Source organism: Coturnix japonica, chromosome 21, assembly GCF_054131305.1.
Source record: "Coturnix japonica strain WE chromosome 21, WE-NBRP24, whole genome shotgun sequence".
In the NCBI taxonomy this organism is placed as follows: domain Eukaryota; kingdom Metazoa; phylum Chordata; class Aves; order Galliformes; family Phasianidae; genus Coturnix; species Coturnix japonica.
The window spans coordinates 10464199-10483575 of record NC_140683.1 but is presented as its reverse complement, the minus strand read 5'-3'; the positions used below and the strand labels follow the sequence as shown (position 1 = coordinate 10483575).

Sequence of the window (19377 nt, the reverse complement as noted above, 5' to 3'; positions counted from 1 at the left end):
GTGAAGCAAGCTGTGCTTATGGAGCTGAGCTGCCTTTCTTTCACAGAGCCCTTGTACAGAAGCAGCTGTAGGGATGCAGAAGCAGCTGCCTGGGCTGTGGTTGCCCTCATGGCTTCCCTGGCAGCTCAGCAAACACTGTGATGTGCAGATATGTCTAAATGGCCTAATATTTGGTGATGGAGTTATTTATTTAAAGACAAAGCGTCAAACCAAGGATCAGTTTATTTACTACCGAGGATCTGTTGTGTGGAGCGTGTGCCTGGTTTTGTCTTTTCAGGTGTTTTCTCTTGTATAACTTGGATGTTTCCGTGTCTAACTTCTGCCTTACAGGTATATTGCAGTGCCCGAGGAGCTGGGCAGCTCAGTGCCAGCTGTTAGCATTGCTTTGCAGCTCCAAGAGTGTGAGTTCTGAATTAAGCAGAGTTTAGCTCTGAATGCATCTTGAAATAGATCTCTTTTTTTTTCACATGAAATCTGTCACATTCATTTTTCAATGGAGTTCACTTTCCACTTGGTGTTGCAATGCTGGTCTTGTTGCATTCACTGTGTCAGACAGCAGCCTGCTGTGGGTGCCAATGTTATGTTATGTTTGTAATAGCTGCTCAGGAAGTTCTTTGTTATTAATTATCACTCCTTGGGTGGGTTTTAGTTCTTCAGGCAGCACTGAACAACAACTTGTGAAGCTTCTTGGTGGGCACGTTTTGTAACTATTCTTATATCTCAGCCTTTCCCTTCCTGCTGCCTGCAGTGCTGCTGGGTATGAAGATGTTGAGCAGGATCTGTTCCAAACTTTCCTTATCATCTTGTTAAGGAAGCAGTTAATTGCTTTAAAGGGATGGTGAGGTTTCTCATGTGGAGTGCAAGGAGTGTCGTTACCCACGGTACCAATCTGAGCAGGGCAGGTTGATGGTCTCCTTGCCTTTCTGAAGGGCTGCTGTCACTGCTGTCAGTTCCCCATTGCTAACCATGGCGAGCAGAAGCTCAGTGCAGTGTTGGAGCATTTCAGTGTCTGCAGCACTGAGCAGGGATAGATGTGACCACATTCCTGTCTGCAGGAGAAACAGGACTGCAGTGAAGTGCTGATGAGGATGCACAGGGTCTTGAGCAGCAGGTAAAGGAGAGGTCAGTGCTAAAGGGGACGGGGATAGGACGGCAGGGGGCTGCGGGCAGGGTCGGCCTCGGACCCCACGCGGCCCCACGCACCGCTCCCACCCGTTGGCTCCATAGGCCCGGCCCCCGCCCCGCCCACCCCCCGGAAGCACTCGGCTCCGTCCCCGTTTGTCCCCGCCCGGTCCCGCCCCGTGGCGGAGCTTCGTGCACCCCGGGCCGCCCCACGCGTGATGCTCGCGGCCCGTCATGGCGGCCCCGTGCCGGACGCGGACGCTGCAGGTTGTGGACACGGAGTTCAGCGCCGACTCGGTGGAGTGGTGCCCGGTGGAAGGCTGGCACAGCATCCTGGCCTGCGGCACTTACCACCTCCGCCCGCCCGCCGCGGTGAGGCCGCCTCGGCCCCGCCCGGGGCTCTGCCCTCCCCTCGGGTCCCCTCGGTTCCCCCGGCCCGAGGAGGAGCCCCCCGTGCGGGGCGGTGTCGGCAGCGCAGCTGAACGGGGCCTTTTGTTCCTAATCCCCGGTGCAGACCGACTGCAGAGGGAGCCACGAGGCCTGCGACAGGACGGGGCGGCTCTACCTGTACCACTACAACGAGGAGCAGCCCTGCATCCCGCTGACTGAGATACAGAGAATAGACACCGCTGCCATCCTGGATATCAAATGGTACCAATGGGCTGGGGGGGCTGGAGTGCTTTAATCAAGTACCCTTTCCTTCTGCAGCCTGTAATAACAGCTATTGCTTTTCTCCTTGAACTCATTCGATTATTCATTCAAGACCTTTTGAACTGCTGGATCTTTCAGGTGCCACGTTCCGGTTGCAGAACATCCCATGGTTGGCATTGCAAACTCGCTGGGTGCTGTGGAGTTCTGCCACCTGACAGGCAGTGAGGTGGGTGGCTGTAACTCCTGCTGCTGCTCAAGTTGGTCTCGCCCACATTTACACTCTAGTTTATTTGTAGCATTCAGTCCTTCTGCAGGGAAGTTGTATGGTTTCCATGGCTTTCTCAGTGTATTTAACTATATTTTTAACACCTGTTTTGTGTTCTGATAATGTTTCTCATAAATTCCACAAACGTGTTTATGGCACCAGAAAGACTGGCTGGGCCCCGTGTACCTGCAGGGTGTGGGAGGTGGAAGATATGGGGGAGCAGCACTGAGCTTTGTGAACTGTCACTTGAGAATGAGCGTGGAGTTACTGGTGAACGCAGCAGGAGGTGCAGAAGTTGGTAATAGTGGGGAAGAGTTTTGGAGAGGGGTTTCTTTCAGTTGGTGAGAAGAGTCTGATTGAGAGACCCGTTCCTTCAGTGCAGAAATGGAAATCCAACCCAGAACAGAAGGGAATTCCACAGTCAGATCTTCAGTTCTGCACTTTATGTTAAATAAATGTTAAGGGGGATTCAGTGGGAGATGGGAAGCAAAGTGCTGGGGATGCTGTGGGTGCATAGTTTATCCTCTGCTAGTACTGAACAACTGCACGTTGCTATAGGATTTTTCATCTCTTCTCGGCGTGGGTCTCTTATCTGTCCATCTCTGAAATACACCTGGCATAGATGTAAGCAGTTCACGTTGTCTATCTGGTGCCTTCTCCTTCTTAACCCATTTCTTTTCTTTCCAGTAGAAGAACAGCTGCATGTTGGAGCCGTGCTTCAGGGTCGATCTCGGTGTGCAGCGCCTGGCCTTGTCCTTAGACTGGTCCACGGGACGTGAGCAGTGGTGAGGATGGGAGATAAAGGCTGCTGAGGTCACTGTGTGTGATCGTTTGCAGGCTGAGGCTTTTGGTGAAGGGAACTGGTGGCTTTATTAGCAGATTTCCTTGTTCCCAGTTCTGGCTATCTAGAATTTGGCAGCTAATTTATACTCAGGGATTACTTAGGACATCAGTTTCAGAAATTGCTGATGTTTTCTCTGTGTCCTGCTCTAGTGGATGCCCTTTGAGAGTGATCAGCAGCGATTCAGAGGGGAAGTTGAATCTGTTCTCCATCGATGAATCTGCACCTTCTGTGCATGTCCTGAACCAGTGGGAGGCTCACAAGTTTGAGGCCTGGATTGCTGCTTTTAATTACTGGAACACTGATATTGTCTATTCAGGTCTGTAAGTACTGGGGATTTATTTGGGGGTACTGGGGATGGCTTGCTTTGTTTAGGATAATGTGTTTTTGCTTTGCAGAGCTGGGTGTGCTGCTTCCCATCATGCTTCTTGTAAGAACTGTGGCTCTGTGCTGGGGGAAGTGATGGGGGTTAATTAGGAGAAATCGTATCTTTTAAACCATACTTCATCTGGCTCTTGGCAAAAAGCCGGTGATCCATTGGGGTGTGCAAGAGATACAGATAGAAGCAAAAAGATCTGAACTCTTGAAGCTAATTTTTTTCAGTGAGCAAACTGGGGCACTGCTATTGTATGTGTCTTGTATGGTGAGGAGTAACATGAGCCTCAGATAAGGTTTGATATGTCTGTTAAATGCCCTGATATCCCAGGGCTGAAAAGCAGTAGCTCTGCTTCAGTGCCTCACAGTGATCTTTTGAGGGGTGTTCAGGATAGTTGTGTTTTGTCGTTGTGCAGGAGGAGATGACAGCCTGCTGAAAGGCTGGGACACCAGATGCAATCCAGAGGCTCCAGTGTTCACCAACAGGAGGTAAGCAGGCCATGCCAGCAGCTGGCGCCCACAGCTATTGTGTCCCTTCCCAAGCTGCTGCGTTCAGAAATGAGCAATGAGTGGAGTTTTGTTTCTGCCTCATTTGGGGAAATGGAGAGAGAAAATATCTCTCTTTTCATCAGGATGGTTTCAGGTTGAAACTTTCTCCTTCGTGTCCTTCAAGACAAACAACTGCTCGCTTTTCTGAGGGGATTTTCCCATGTGTTGCATGTGTGTATATTGTGGTGGAAGCTTCTTTAGAAGATGTTTCGTTCTCCACTCATTTCAAGTAATTTTTGCCCCATGTTTTTTCCTGATGGTCCGAGGTATCTTGTAGAATATGATTAGAGCAACATGAACAGCTTTTCAGTGAGATTTCACACGTAGCCTTAAAACACTCATGATCGATTTTGCTATGGAAATATTAATGTTGAGAATAAAGTCTTCTGGGAATGGAGTTGTTTGGCTGAAATTCCTATGGGCTCTGAACAGCAGTTTATGGTCCAGGTATTACTAGAAACTGTTCAAGACAAGATAATGTACAATTAGAAGTTCTTTTCTAGAAAGGCAGTTGGTTTGTGTGACTGCAACCCAGTGTGGGCTGACATTTGTGTTCACCTTCCTCTGCTTTCTTGGTGCAGCAATATGCATCCCAAAGCCTTGAAATTCAAGGAAGAGCCCCATTTCAAATAGTGTGTCATATTTTCTGTTGTAATTTGCTCTTTTGCAGACATTCGATGGGTGTGTGCAGCATTCAGTGCAGTCCCCACCGGGAGAACCTTCTGGCTACTGGCAGGTAAATCCCTTCTAGCTGCCCTTCACTGCTGTGCTCATCCTCCTCTGTTGTCCTAAATGCTGTACTGCTTCTCAAGGTGTGATCTCTTTAGCAGTTCATGGTAGGGAAGGTTATGTGGTATTTCCTCATTGTCTTCTGAACTTGCTGCACTTGAATCAGCTTTGCTGCTCGTCAGCATATTGATTTGTGATACATGTCCAGCTATGATGAGCACGTGCTGCTGTGGGACACCAGGAACATGAAGCAGCCACTGGCAGACACCCATGTTGAAGGTGGAGTCTGGAGGTTGAAGTGGCACCCAACCTGTGACTTTGTGCTGTTAGCGGCCTGCATGCAGAGTGGATTCAAGATCCTTGACTGCCGTGGAAGCATGGGTGAGTGTTCAGTGGAACAGAGATGTTCTCGCACTGCTCTGCAGTTCTCATTTCTCATTACAGTGAGATCACTGTATGATCTGTCTTGAGCCTATTTATGTCTTTTGAGTAATGAAGCTCTTAGACCTCGTGCACATTAATCCCTTTTCTGTCTGCTCGCTGAGCTGGGGAAAATCAAAGCTAGTGGGAGGTGGCTGAAGAAGTGTCAGAAGAACCAGGGTGCTTTGTTCCTCCTGAATGTTTAGCTGTTGTAAAGAAGGCGTTAACCAGTATGGTGGGATAGCACAGCTCTTCCTGTATGGCTTGGTCAGTGCTGAAATTGTTTCTAAGCCGTCTGCAACAAACTGTGTCAGACCTTGCTTTATGCTCATGTCATCATTTATTTATTTTTTAAAGCGGAAAACACGGAGGAATGTGTCATCCTGTCATCCTATGTCTTGCACAATTCTCTGGCCTACGGGGCTGACTGGTCGAGGCTGTGTCCGAGGGATTCCTTGGCTGCACTACAGGACTCTGCTGCTCTGTGCCAGCCTTTGGAGCAGCCTGTGGCACGGTCAGAGGAAGGAGATGAGAAACTGAATTTGCAGGTCCGAAACCTGAAGATAATTTATGAGTCTCCTACAGCTACTTTTGATGTGATATTGGATGAGGACAGTGAAGGCCCTGCCTTGCAGCTCAAAGCAGAGGAGGGTCCTAAGTTGTCTGGGGATCCTGACATGGGTAGGAAACCTGATTTAAAGGAGGGGTCAGGCTTGGGTGGGGGTGCTGATCGAGAGGACAGTCCTGAGTCAGCCAGCAGTTCTGTCTTGGGAGTAAAGAGATCCAATGGGATTGGCCAAAGTGGAATTGGTGATTCAGTCAGGTCTGCTGACAGTCCAAAAGCAACAAGCATTGTAGCAACGTGTTCTTTCTATGATAATATCCTACATGTCTGGAAGTGGGAAATGAACCTGGATGCTGCAGCAGAGAGGGCCAGTACTAGATCTCCACCAGAAAGGACAGCTGAAAGTTGGCACTGACAAGTCCCAAGGTAAAGGGGGTAGGAAAGCTGCTGTGCTGACATAAGCATCTAAGCTAACACCCTCCTTTTTTTTCTTTTTTCCTTTTTTCCTTTTTTTTTACGATTCATATTGTTGAGTTTGTGAGTCTTTAAGAGCCAAGAATGATGGAATAATTTCCTGATGGTTTGAGAAGTGTAGCCAAGTACAGACTTGTTTATTTAGTTTTCCCTTAGTGTCCTAATTCAGAGTAGGACAGCCTTCCTTTCTGAGGCTTCTTGTTCGTGCAGTATATTTGAATCCCTTCAGAACTGGTTTGCATTCGTATGACTGATCTGTTAAGCCTATTTTCCTCCTTCACCAAACAAACCAGTCTTGTCTGTGCTACTACATGCAGATGCAGTATGTGCTCAGAGGTTTTCCTGAACTCCTCAGAAAAAAGCCCTTGAGTTGAGGCTTAAACGTGTGTATGTAGCTCGTGTGATCTGTAGACTGGTATGTACTTTGAGGAGAGACTCAAAGACAGCTCAGATGCTGACAGTGCGGTGCTTACCGTGACCTGTAACAAAGAGAAATTCTTTCTGAGAAAGAACTCCAGACTGACTGAGAGGATTGAGAGTAGTTCAGTGATAGGAGGCTTCATTCTGAGCAGGGCTTTTCTTGTGAGCCTGCACACTGATTTTACTTCAGACTCCTCACCTGGATGCAATCTCGTTTTATCGCTGTCCAGGCTAAGCAAAAACTGGTTTGGTAGAAACTGTGTAGTGAGCCCTGCTTATATCGTAGTGCCACACTGAACCCACCCTGCCCCTCCCCACACACTCTAGGTATCCAACTCATCTTTTCTGTTCTCCATAGTGAGATTTGCATATAGGTCTGAAGTCTAGATCTTACAGGGTTTTCTTGTTTGTTTAAGGTGAACAGCTTTAAGAACAAAACCTCCAAAAAGTACAGGCAATGTTTCCTACCATCTTTTAAGTTCAAAATAAGTTACAGAAACCAAACTTTGAGCAACATTGCCCTACCTACCTCCAGGAATGGCTGCTTCATTCGCTTTCTGTCTTTCACTGTGAAATACTGGCAAAACACCGTTTCTGGAACATTGTCTCTGTTCTTAATTAACTTTCTTGAAAACAAACCAAAACAGTTTAAACTAGGTAAGGGACTTGTAGCCTGCATGGTTTCCTTTTGAGAGTCCTGGAGGGAAAGAAACACCAGCAACAAGCATCTATAACAGTGCTGCATCTAAAGCAGCTACAGCAGATAAGAGTCTTATTGCTTTGAAATTCCTTTTTCAAAGTTGAACATGTATTTAAAAAAAACCAACTTCTGAGTGCTGTTACATTCATAGCAGTAACGTGAACAAGAGTTTTGTTAAAAAAAAGCCACCATATTTTTGGATGTTTCTAAAATAAAAGTCAATACAAGTGATTTCTCTTTCCTGGCTGTTTTGATTTTAGAACAGGTCCTTCACACGTTGCTTTGTTTATAATCACTAAACTTTAAACTTAATGCCTGTGTTGTGTACAACCAATGCTGATCCAAGTGGGAGCAATGCAGTGTTAAACCCACAATCAGCAGGGGCACACATGCTTTGTTGCTCTGCTGTTTTCTCCCTTCTCTAGAGGTTTTGGTTACATGTTTTGTTCTAGGATAAGTCCTGAAAAACACTACAGCTGCTTCTGCCATGAAATCAACTGCTTACTTTCCCTGCTTCCCATCTTGGCCAGTGAAGAGCTTCAGCCTTGTCATGCACCAGCCCAGTTTCTTTCATGTTTTCAGCCTCCACGCAGAGAAGCCCTGTGGGTACCTGTCTATCAGAGGCAAACACATCATCTCCAACACCTTTTTTTTGACTGTATCTGTTTCTACCTTCAGCGGTTGCACACAACTGTAAGCATAGCATGTATTTCATTGGATGAATAGTACAACATCACAAGAAAAATGTAAGAAAAACAAACATTTTTCAGGATGTATTTTATCTCGAGATTTGAAGCAGCCACACCGCTAAGGACAGGCACCGATTCTAACTATTAACTGCATCTTGATTGAATTCAATACAGTGGTTGTAAAACCTTGGTAATAACCACAGTTGTGATATTTGATCTAAGCTACAAATCCACGATCAGTTTGTGGTGAGACCTTGCTGGAGGCCTCTCTGTGTTACACTTCATATTATCTAGGGATGAATTCAAGTATTCTGCTTCTGGCTGACCTTCTGCTCACAGCGTGGTGCTGGCACGAGACATCAGCTCCAAGCGGCTCCTTCCACTCACAGGGAGCTCCTGGAGGCAGCTCTGCTGTTCCTGGAAGTCGGGAGCAGCCTGGAGCCAGATCCTGCAGCTCAGTGTGAGCAGCTACTCCTTGTGCCAGCAGGACATTGCACACCCACACAGCAACGAGCAGACACAACCAACATCATCCTCAGGCCGACAAGAAACCGCTTCCCCCGCAGCGATTAAAATCAGACAGCGCAGAAACACACAGTGAAGGACTCGCTTTTAATAACTCAGTGAAAGGAACAGTCCCAAGTTACAGCTGCAGGACGAGTCCATCCCAGCCTTATACAGCCCGGCACAGCGGAGCAATGCTGGCTCTATCGCACGTAGTTGTTGGCTCTATCATCGCACGTAGTTCTTTGGGAACAGCTGGAAGAGCTTCCCCTCCTGCGTGGGCTCGTAGCCGTATTTATGCAGCGCATTGTGGTCGTACGTCCCGTCCTTCACGTCCCTCTCGATCCTCGGTGCCACCAGCTCATCAAAGATCCTCCTGGCGGTCAGTGCCGGTTCGGTGCCGGCCGGAGCTCGGTACGACACGTACGGCTTCAGCTTGAACCCCGCCAGGTCCGGTACGACGAACTGCGGCACCATCTGTTTGATGAGGATGAACTTCCCGTTGCGGGTCAGCACTCCCATCTTCTTGGCTCCTCGGCCTTTGTTGTAGGAGCGAGGGCCCCGTTTGCTGGTGAACGGCGCCATGCGGTCGGCGCCCCGCACTAGGCCGCGGCCCAGCTCGGTGAGCAGCCCCATAGGAACGGATGAATGGACGGAGCGGCGGCACTAGGCCCGAGCCACCCAACACCGCCTGCTCCCATTGGCATAAAGCACATTAACCAATCGGCAGCGCCTATCTTACGAAGCAGCGTGCGCCAATCAGCAACGAGGAAGCGGGGCAGTGGGCGGGGCTTGTGGCGGGGGGCGGCGGAGCGACCTTCGTCCCGGCTGCGAGGCTGACCTTTGACCTCCCGTGGGTGAGGGCAGCGGGTCGGGCCGGGTTCGGTGTCGGTTCGGGGCTGTCCGGGCCCAGCCGGGCCCACAGGGCTCAGCACAGCCCGGCTGGACCGGCGGGTCCGTGCAGGGACTGACCCGGTACCGGTGGGCCGCGGGGCGGGGCGGGAGCGGCTGTCAGAGCGGCTGTGGAACGGGAGGAGGAGATGGGAGCACGGCACTGATAGAGCACAGCACTGAGGGACCGACCGACAGACCGACAGACTGACAGACAGACAGACTGACCGACTGCCAGCTCCACACAGCGCGGTACCAGCCCGTGTCCCTCTTGTCTCTAAACTCCCTCATTTCTCCCCTTTTTATTTCCTTTTTCCCCCTTTTTTCCCTCCTGCTGCAGCTCCAGCCATGGAAGAGGAAGGAAACAGCACCGGCTTGGAGGTAGGAAGTGATTTGGTGCTACTTTATATGTGTGTTCGTTTCTGTTCTAGCATTTCCAGAACCTAAAAGCTCACATACCTGCTGTGGTGCTGTGCAGCCCCCAGCCCATCTCCCTCAGTCTTATAGTTCTCTCTCAGTGTTGTGTGATCTGGGACATCCAGCTCAGCTCAGCTGTCCTGCTCCTGTCCCCTCCCAGCCCCAGCAGGGCACTATAAGGGGCGCTATGAGAAGCTGGAGCATCCTTGGCTCCATGCAGCACTGCCCAGCAACAGCTGGAACATCGGTGTTCTGTCAGCAGCTTTTCTTTCTCTTAAAGCCAAAACGCAGCATCAGGTCAGATGCTACAAAGACAATCCACTCTGTCCCAGCTGAAAGCAGGACAGAGCCTAATTTGATAACTCTTGGGTAACATCTTCAGACACTGCTTTTATTTTCCAGAGCATTCCCTGATAAGGGTTTAGTCCTTCCAAAAATGCCAAGATTATTCCCACTTTTTGCATGTATTTACTTATTTTTACTGCAAACCATTCACGTGGTGCTTCATGTTTTGATGTGTCAGCAGAATGGCACATTTTGCTTCAGTGGTACAATGTTAACCTGAGGATGGAAGGCTCATGGAGCTCTTCAGTCATTGCATTTAACCTTTAAGCCACATATTGCTTTTCTTAGTAATGTCAGACAAGGCCCACAGCAGGAAGTGCTTTTCTTAGAACTCGAGGCTGCATCCAGCGTAGTGAGAAGCGAATAAAAGATGTTCTGTGAAAATTCAGCTTTTGGGGTCAAAGCCGCAGCGTGTGGTCAGCTGTATTTGTGAACCACAAGGAAGTCTGGATTCTGAGGAACACTCATGTCAGCTCTGTGCCAATCCCCACCTGGCACCCCTCCCTGTGTGGGGCATGGCTCACTGTTTACCTTTGATTGCAGTGGGGAGTTTTGGAGTATGTGCCTGGGTTTCTTGTTCTGTGCTTGGTAATCCGGATGGGTGTAAATGTTATTTCAGTAGCTGCGTGTTTTTGTTACCAGCCACAGTTTTGTTAAGAAAACGGGAGTCAAATATTAGAAAACACAGACAGTATTCCTGCCAATACATGCTCTTAGCCTGTCGTTTTGTCTTTCTCCAATGAACTGTTGGCCTTTGCAGGGTTGCTCAGCATGTGTTTTGTTTCTATGAGTTGGATCAGGGTTTGACCAGAGCACCTGAACCCCTGGAATACAGGTGCTGGGTGTGACCCTCCCTTTGTGCTGCAGCCCTGCTGCTCTGCTGTGTTCATAACCCCACCATTGGCCCCTGTGCTGCCTGATGGTGGACAGCTGCTGACACGTGCAGGTGTCCCTATGGCTGCCAGCCCTTTGCTGACTTTCCCTGCCTTTCTTTGGGTGCTGCCAGTGCTTGAAGAGATTCCCTGCAGAACTCTGACCCATGTTGGGATGGGGATGTTCAGGCTGGTCTTGGTACCAAACCTTCCAAAAGCGTCTCTGTTCTGCTTGGAGTTCTGGATTTTGTCTTTCTCTTACAGCCTTCCTGCTGAGAAGATAGATTAATAGGTTGTGTTAAAGCAACCTAAGCAAATACACTCAGCTTTGCATATGCTGACTGGTCAGGCTGGACTCTGCTTGCCCCGTGAACCTGGAATGAACTTCTATGAGAGAGACTGGTTTGGTGACTCTGTGGGCGCTTCCATTTTTCTTTAGGATACAAAGCTAAATTAAGAGGTCATCTGGATTTGGAACTGAGAGCAAAAACTGGTTCTAGAACTTAAGGTTCAAGTAAGGCTTGAGGCTTACGTGGTGACGTGTCTGTTCTTGTACTCATTTGGTTTCCTACTTCTTTCTTATATTTGGGTTGCATATATTTTTTCCCCACACTCCAAATTTTGAGCTGGCATTTCTACAACTTGCAGATTTTTGCCCCAAACAGCAGCAGTCAGAACAGGTTCCAGGGCTGCACACCTGAGTTGGAGCTTTTCCCCATGTGCATAACTTTGTGTTGAATTTCATCTGCAATTTTCTGGTTTATTTTCTTAGTCTCATTTACATTCAGCTCTTGTCCTTATTGCTCTGAGTAACGTAAAGCAATAACAGAAGTCAACACCTCCCTGTCTGACCTTGTGTTATGGTTGTTTAGGAATCTATAGTGCTGTCACCAGATGGAACTCCAGCAGAAAGGGGTCAGGAGTGAAGATGTTGTGTTTTTAAAGTGGATGATAATTGGAAGAAAGACATTGGAAAACAAATGGTGTTGTGTATGCCAGGCCAGGCATGGGTGTCTGTATGGAGGCTTCTTGCCAGCTGTGGGAAACTAATTTCACCTTTCTTTTTGTGCCAGGCCATGCCAGCAAGTGGAATTCTTCAGTTTGTAGAAGACAGGATACAGAGTACTATGGTAATGTACAGCTTTAATCACATGGATGAAACTGTGTGTGTTGAGTGGTGTGTACCTGTGTTACCTGTTGGTAAGCTTCAGGTACTCTATTAAGTCACAAAGTCTGAGTAAACTGAGAGGAGTTCCTGCTTCTTTGCTGTTGCTGCAGATGAGGCAAGAACTAATTTCTGTTGTTTAATTCCATTCATATTTAGTTTTCAATTCATAGATATTGAGGGGGGGGGAGGAAGAAGTGCTGAATATTTTGCACCTGAGCTGATAAACTTGACCCTGATGTAATTAAATTTAAGCTTCTCACATTTGTGATGCTTTAGTTAAAACCGAAGTATTCACGAATATGTTTGGTGTTCAGATAGCTGAGTTAAGTGTTGTTCAGCCCTCCAGAAATTAAGAATAGCTTTTAACTATGGAAGTTACAGCTTTCTTTTCCTATGAATTCCTCTCACAGCTGACTGGAATCGCCATTGGAGCTGCAGTTGCGCTGTTCCTGATAGGAATTGTTGTGTTTTTTGTTTACAGAAGAGTGAAACGATCCAGTAAGTACTCAACTACTTCTCCATAGAGCTGCTCTTATGGAGTTCTTTTCCCAGTCTGTGGTGCAGTACCTCGCACTTGGCCTTGTTGAACCTCATTAGGTTCATGTGGGCCCACTTCTCCAGCCTGTCCAGATCAATTGGATGGCATTCCTTTCTTCTATCATATAAACTGCAGCACACAATTTGGTGTCATTTGTAAATGTGCTGAGGCACTGAGGTGGTTTCTCACATCAAGCTCCTTGTTTTAGGACAACCTCAACCACAGGCTCCTCAATACAGATTTCGCAAGCGAGACAAAGTGATGTTCTATGGGAGGAAGATCATGAGAAAGGTGAGAATGTTTGGAACAGTGGGAGGGAAGGAGCACTGCCTCAAGTGGGGCAGCCTGCCTGAGCACAGCTGTGTGCTCACACCAAGACTTTGTGGAGATGAATTCAAATATTTGGGCTCAGTAATTGATCACAGTGCTGTTATTTTTTGGTTGTTCTTGGGTTGTATTTCATAAATTCTTAATTTAATAATCTAGTGTATGGGAAATTGGTAATCACAGCCTGAACCTCTGATTAATCAGCTGAGGCAAGTGTTGGGTCAGCTGTGGGAGCACAGATGAGAGTAATTCAGCTGTGCTCTTGGAAGGAGTGGAGCTTGACTCCACCTCTTCTAGACCTCATTTAAGGGCTGATCACCACTAAGGCAGCATCTCTTAGAGATTGCTCCCAGGTGGAGTTTGCTTCAGCAATTCCCAGTGAAGGTATTCATATTGGTGAGTTTTTCCTCCTAAATAATATTTAGAATATCTGTTGCCATCTTTGTTACCACCTTTGTATCATTCCACCTTACATCTTTATATTCTGTAACACAGGTATTTACATGCAGCATAAAAGCTCCCTAGAATTGCATGTGTTAAAATCTTTTTTTGTTTGGTTGGGTTTTTAAACTTTTTCTTTCTGTCTCCTAAAAGAGATGTAGTGTATCAGTGTTGTAAACTGATACTTTCAGCTGAACACTAAGTTTTTGGTAAAAATCTGGGCTTTTGTGTCAATAATAACAACTAAAAAAAGGATGAGGGGAATGTCTCTAAACTATCTGAGTATAGATTTTTTTGTTGCTGTTGTTCTTTTGGTGGGAGAAATAGTAATACTTGACCTTGCAGTTGTTGCAATTCTCCATAAGGTGGCACTTAGTTACAGTGAAAAGTGAGTTGAAAGGCTGGCTGCATAGGAGTTCTGCATAGCCTACCATAGTAGTACTGGAGCTTTCAATGTTATTTCTCTGCCTCATATTAAGTGTTTCTGAGTGAGAGATGTTATTATTATATATATTATATGCATATATGTATATATATATATAATAATATATATTATTATATATTATATGTTGTTATTTCTTCCTAGGTTTCGACTATTCCAAACTCTCTGGTTGGGAACACTGTGCCTCGCCAGAGGATGAGGAAAAGGGCCAAAGTTTTGAATTTGGCTAAAAGGTATGTGGGCTTCGGGGAAGGGGAGAGTTCACATTGAGCACTATCTCTAGTTTTGCTAAGAAAGAGCAGTTGGGGATTGTAATACTATGGTTTTATCTCTTTGATAATGTGCAACAGTGCAGTGTGTGTACTGGTGTCAGTATACAGCTGGCTGCTAATACAGATAGGATGCCATCCTGAACTTTCATTGTTTTCCTTTGTAGGATTCTGCGTATTAAGAAAGAGTGTCCAACTCTGCAGCCAAAAGAGCCACCTCCCTCTCTGCTAGAGGCAGACCTGACAGAATTTGATGTGAAGAATTCTCATTTGCCATCGGAAGTCCTATACATGCTTAAAAACGTTAGGTAATGTTAATTGGAAATGTAGGTTTGGATTTTGCTTTCTATGGCTATTCAAGCGATATGAGTGTTTTCAACCACATGTAAAGCTTTAAATTTTATCACTGTATGGTCAGAGTGAATAAGCACAAAAAGATGGCTTGGAAAGGAGGCAGTGAGTCAGTTTAGTGCTTAAATTTGGAGATATGATAAAGCTTTGTTAACTTGAGCCAATTTGCTGGTGCATTCTTACAAATTCCTTTAGACAAGTCCCAGACAAGTACTTTGTGCAGGCCTGGGCCCACCAGCACAAGAAAGATGCAGAACTCTTAGAGCTGGTCCAGAGAAGGGCTGGAGCACCTCTCCTATGAGGAAAGGTTGAGGGGACTGGGCTTGCTATGTAGAAAAGGGAGGAAAAAGCTGATATTTACTTGTCTTTCCTGCAGGGTTCTTGGTCACTTTGAGAAGCCTCTGTTTCTGGAATTGTGCAAGCACATGTTTTTTGTGCAGCTGCATGAAGGAGAATACATCTTCCGTCCTGGGCAGCAGGATGACAGCATCTATGTTGTGCAAGATGGAAAGTTGGAAGTTTGCATTCAAGAAAGTGTAAGAATGAACTGAGCCATTGTTCTATGTGTTAGCATAGCATATGTTGGCATGAATCATTAAGCATTGGTAAAGTGACATTTGAAGCATAGTGATTTAGAAGAGGGCTGTGATATGTATAAATGTCAGTGTTTTGAGCTGTGGTCCTGCACAGCTTCCATAGAGCATGTTTAGCTCACTCTCCTGAGTTATCCTCACATGCTCTAGTTGCATAGTTACTGCAGCAGACTGAGGTGCAAGACTGAATTGGAATATTGTTGAAAAAAAATGGCTTTAAATTTCCTTTATCACCTCTATCTGTTATAATGGTGGTTTAAAACTAGGGGGCTGTGGTTTAGCACCAGAGCAGAGAGAAGGCTCACATTCAGGTTCTAATGGGGGACAGTGTCTGTTAGAGCTGTTTAAGCTATCTAGGAGAATGACTGCAAGTTAAGCTTTTTGTAAAGCTCCATACAAGTCATGTACACGCCTGTGAGCCTATAGTAATCTATTCTACTCTTACAGGATGGCACAGAAGTGATTGTTAAGGAAGTGCTGGCAGGCGACAGTGTCCACAGCCTTCTCAGCATCCTAGATGTCATCACGGTAAGTCCTTGCATGTGCCAGTTTTCTGCACTGCTGATTTGTGTTGCTGAACCTGCTGTAGGGGGGAAGTCAGCTTTGAAAGGGTCAGAATGATGAATGTGTCTTCAGTCCTTTTTCTCCTTTCGGGATATCACTGACTGTTTCTCAGCAGCTTTTCATGTAAACAATTACTTGTTTGCTGCTGGAAAAACTGAGAAGGAGTTTGATTTGTTCAAGGTTGAAAGGGAGTCAGGGGAGGGAGCAGGGCAGAGCCCAGAATTCCTAGCTTTTATGCAGTTTGATTTATCACTGACTGAATTTATCTGCTCTAATGAAAACAAATCTGACAGCTGTTATTATTGTAATTAGACTGTGAAGCTGGTTGATGGATTTAATTTTTTCCTAATATGTTAATGTTGCTGGTGACCATCTGAAGGTTGTGCTCTTTGGCACGCAGCGAGATGAGCTAAGTGCTGGCTGCTCCTATTTATTGCACAAATTACTCGTGTGGGTTTTGTTTCAGGTGCAGTTACAGCTATGGGTTTTCTGAATTGTCACCGTATCTTATTTCAGAATGCCTGAACTGAAGGTGTTGGATTCATCATGTTCAATAACACAGAAGCACTCGAGTGCTTATTTGGAAGGTGTTGATAGCTAAGATGGAGAGAATGTAATAAACAAATTGTTCATATTATTAGTGATAGGATGAGGGGAAGTGGTTATAAACTGAAAGAGGGTAGATCTAGAGCAGATATCAGGAAGAAATTCTTTACTGTGAGAGTGGTGAGACACTGGAGCAGGTTGCCCTGTGAGGCTGTGGATGCCCCCTCTATGGAAGCACTCAAGGCCGGGCTGTGAGCAGCCTGGTCTGGTGGGAGACATCCCTGCCTGTAGCAGGGGGTTGGAAATGGATGATCTTTAAGGTCCCTTCCATCCAAACCATTCTACGATTTGACCTTTTATCCTGTTTCTTTTTATTTTTATTTGACCCTTGGTTGTCATCTGGATTCAGCGACTACTTTAGCTTGGATTTTGTCACCTGCAATGTTGAATTACTCTACAGCTCTTAGAACCAGGCAGATGTAAATAGCTATCTGCTTTGAGAACAAAAAGTTCTCTGTTTTAAAAAAAAAAAAAAAGCCCAAACAACCCAAACCCTAACTTACTGTGGATTATACCTTACAGTCACACAGGGAGGCTGCAAGGAATGTGAAGCTGTGCAATTTAAATGCAGTATTCTCCATGGGGCTGGTTACATTTTATTGTAGAGAACTGACAATTGCAGGAACCATTTCCTCTTTCCACTCCTCTGACAGCTTTTAGCACATCCCAGCCCTATTAGATGTGGTGCTTGGCTCTCTCAAAAGCAGGCTGCTCTCACACAGGGTTCTGGAAAAGGAACAATTATATGCTGAAAATCGGTTGGGGTGGGCTGTTCTTTGGAGGAAAGGGCTGCTGCATCATTATCTGTTATTATCCTTAGGCTGCTTTTCTCAACTGCTGTCAGCACTGCTCCAGGAGGGAAACAAAAGCCTTCTCTGGGTGGAGTGTGGACCATATCATTGTGGTACACTGTGCTTACTTTGCCCTTTTAGTAACTGTTATGGAACATTATTATACTTCACAAACAAGGGGGAATGGTTTTAAACAGAGACGGGGAGCTTTAGATTGGATCTTAGGGAGAAGTTTTTCCCCCAGTGGGTGGTGACGCACTGGAACAGGTTGCCCAAGGAGGCTGTGGATGCCCCATCCCTGCAGGCATTCAAGGCCAGGCTGGATGTGGCTCTGGGCAGCCTGGGCTGCTGGTTGGTGACCCTGCACACAGCAGGGGGTTGGATCTGGATGAGCACTGTGGGGCCTTTTCAACCCAGGCCACTCTATGATTCATGCTCACCCTTTGTCCAACAACTGAAGATTGAAGAGGTGCCTTTAGTTTTTCCCTGTGTGTTTGGCAGAGCACAGTAGAAAATGCAGTTGGCGAAGAATCTCTATTTAAAATCAAAATTTATATGGATGGATGGATGTTGTATGTGTATTTCTTTTACATTTAGTGTAAGAGAAATTCCAAAGGATGGCGTTGTTTAGGAGCTGAGCTCTGTAGAAGAGGGGTGTTACGTTTATTTTGGGTGTAGAAAAAGCCAGAAATGTCACTTGCTAATGTCTTTATTTTAAGCAGAAGGAACTGAGAGGAGCTGGGAGAAACCTTGTAGCTCTACACTGTAGATCAAAGAGATATTTAAAACTGCAAATCCCTCCAGAACTTAAAAATCAAATCTATTAATACCATCCCAAGACTTTATAAAAAGGTCAGCTGAAGTTGGTGTAATTAAGAAATTGGTTCCAATTAATTTAATTTAATTTTAGAATCTGCTTCTTGGTTGCTTCCAGACCAGCAAGGCAGAGCTGTGGTGTTATTTGCTGCAGTGGTTGCTGTCCTACAGAATGTGCATAGAAGCTGCTTGGCTTTGTAGTGTGGAATATTTCATACATACGTATATATTTACTTTAGAACACAAGTCCACCTGTTTTGTTTTGGGCTTTTTTGGCCATATTCTGTTCTGTACTTCACAAAGTTTGAAGCCTGGCTTTGCCTGCAATAAAACTGTAACAGACTTGACAGGTAGACAAGCCAGATCTCCTTAACCTGATACACCTCCTTGTAGCTCTTATTTCCTCTCCCTTGATGTAGTGCTGGTGAAAATGCCTGTGTGAATTCACCCGACCATGTTGCCCTCATTACACCAAGTGGAGGGCACAGGGTACCAGGTCAGGGCTTTTTGTGCTCAGGTGATGTCTCTCAGGACGTGCAACATCAAAAGAGAAATTTGGCAAACAATTGGGAAGAAATGGGGCAAGGAATGAGTGGAATTTAACTTATGGCTCTGCAACTTTCTATTAGGGTCACCCTGCTCCGTACAAAACAGTCTCAGCGCGGGCAGCCACTCCATCCAATATACTGCGACTGCCAGCAAGTGCCTTTCAAGATGTCTTCCAGAAATATCCTGAAACTCTTGTTAGAGTGGTGCAGGTAAGCTGTGCTGCTAAGCAGAATTAAATCCCAGCCAAACAAAATTGAAACGAAACTCCTCACTCTAATTTTTGTTGCTGGTGTTTACAGGAAAAAATGAGAAGTGTTATTTGGTGTTTAAGACTTTTCTGTTTTGTTACTTCACTGTTTCTGTCAAGTGACTGTTAAGCCTTTGGTAAATTGCTTTAATCTTAATTTGCCTTAATTTGTCATCTTCTAACAAGGAATTTCAGCTCTTATTGTTTAGGGGACAGTCTGGTTTGTTTGAAAGTGCCTTCAAATGCTCTGATGCTCTTGACTGTATCTAAATGCAAGAATGGGTGTGGGAGAATACTGAAACCATTCCTACTGCCTTTGACTTTCCATTTCTAGATCATCATGGTGAGGCTGCAGAGGGTGACATTCCTTGCCTTGCACAACTACCTTGGGCTGACTACTGAGCTCTTCAATTGTGTAAGTTTGGGGTACGTTGCTGTTATTACGCAGCCTGTCAGTGATCTGGCATAGAGAGGTTTTGCTTGTTTCAGAAGATGATAAAGTGAATATTGCATGTTACTTTAATCATGCCAGTACTTGAGAGGGAAGGTAACCAGCCTGTAATATGTATCCTGTGCTGGTGCTTAGGGATGGATGTGTAGGGAGGTAAAACTTTGTGAAGGGGTATTTTTTGGAGGCTGAAACAAGGTTGATCATGTATCTGATGTTTTGGCTTTTAACAATGGAATACCAAACTGATATCCATTATCCTAACCCACAGGGGACACTTTATCTACCTGAGATTGTCCAGGCTGTGTTCCTTGTATTTCATTAACTATGTTACATTGTACTGTTAACTACATGAACAGATCGCAGTGACTGGAAATTGAATAGGTTCTTCTGCTCCT

The 19377-nt window shown here is 45.9% G+C and overlaps 3 protein-coding genes across 7 annotated transcripts in view; 2 read left to right on the top strand and 1 right to left on the bottom strand.

The window, feature by feature from the left end:
* Positions 1-1303: 1303 nt before the first annotated feature.
* DPH7 (diphthamide biosynthesis 7) lies at positions 1304-7342 on the top strand. 2 transcript variants are annotated; one of them, XM_015878636.3, is made up of 9 exons: positions 1304-1494; positions 1637-1773; positions 1912-1999; positions 2729-2823; positions 3032-3198; positions 3671-3743; positions 4474-4539; positions 4741-4913; positions 5310-7342. In XM_015878636.3, the coding sequence occupies exons 1-9, from the start codon at positions 1357-1359 to the stop codon at positions 5930-5932; spliced, it is 1560 nt and encodes a 519-aa protein (XP_015734122.2). In that variant the 5' UTR covers positions 1304-1356; the 3' UTR covers positions 5933-7342. The 2 variants fall into 2 exon arrangements, with proteins under 2 accessions (XP_015734122.2, XP_085377678.1); XM_085521552.1 differs by lacking the exon at positions 1304-1494 and having other exon boundaries at positions 1722-1773; positions 2726-2823.
* A 1051-nt stretch (positions 7343-8393) lies between these two features.
* On the bottom strand, positions 8394-8963 carry MRPL41 (mitochondrial ribosomal protein L41). Its single transcript, XM_015878655.3, has one exon. It carries the CDS (start codon positions 8938-8940, stop codon positions 8533-8535), a length of 408 nt encoding a protein of 135 aa, XP_015734141.1. The 5' UTR covers positions 8941-8963; the 3' UTR covers positions 8394-8532.
* A 116-nt stretch (positions 8964-9079) lies between these two features.
* PNPLA7 (patatin like domain 7, lysophospholipase) overlaps positions 9080-19377 on the top strand; it is a 76193-nt gene continuing 65895 nt past the window's right edge. For 2 of the 4 annotated variants that reach the window (XM_015878611.3, XM_085521538.1), the window contains exons 1-11: positions 9080-9447; positions 9536-9576; positions 11903-11959; positions 12408-12495; positions 12744-12826; positions 13890-13978; positions 14182-14322; positions 14742-14901; positions 15406-15486; positions 18365-18493; positions 18866-18946. In XM_015878611.3, coding sequence (XP_015734097.2) covers positions 9544-9576; positions 11903-11959; positions 12408-12495; positions 12744-12826; positions 13890-13978; positions 14182-14322; positions 14742-14901; positions 15406-15486; positions 18365-18493; positions 18866-18946 — 942 coding nt within the window. In that variant the 5' untranslated portion in view covers positions 9080-9447; positions 9536-9543. The remainder of the gene's footprint in view (positions 9448-9535; positions 9577-11902; positions 11960-12407; positions 12496-12743; positions 12827-13889; positions 13979-14181; positions 14323-14741; positions 14902-15405; positions 15487-18364; positions 18494-18865; positions 18947-19377) is intronic. The other 2 variants (XM_085521537.1, XM_085521536.1) reach the window with 2 other exon arrangements.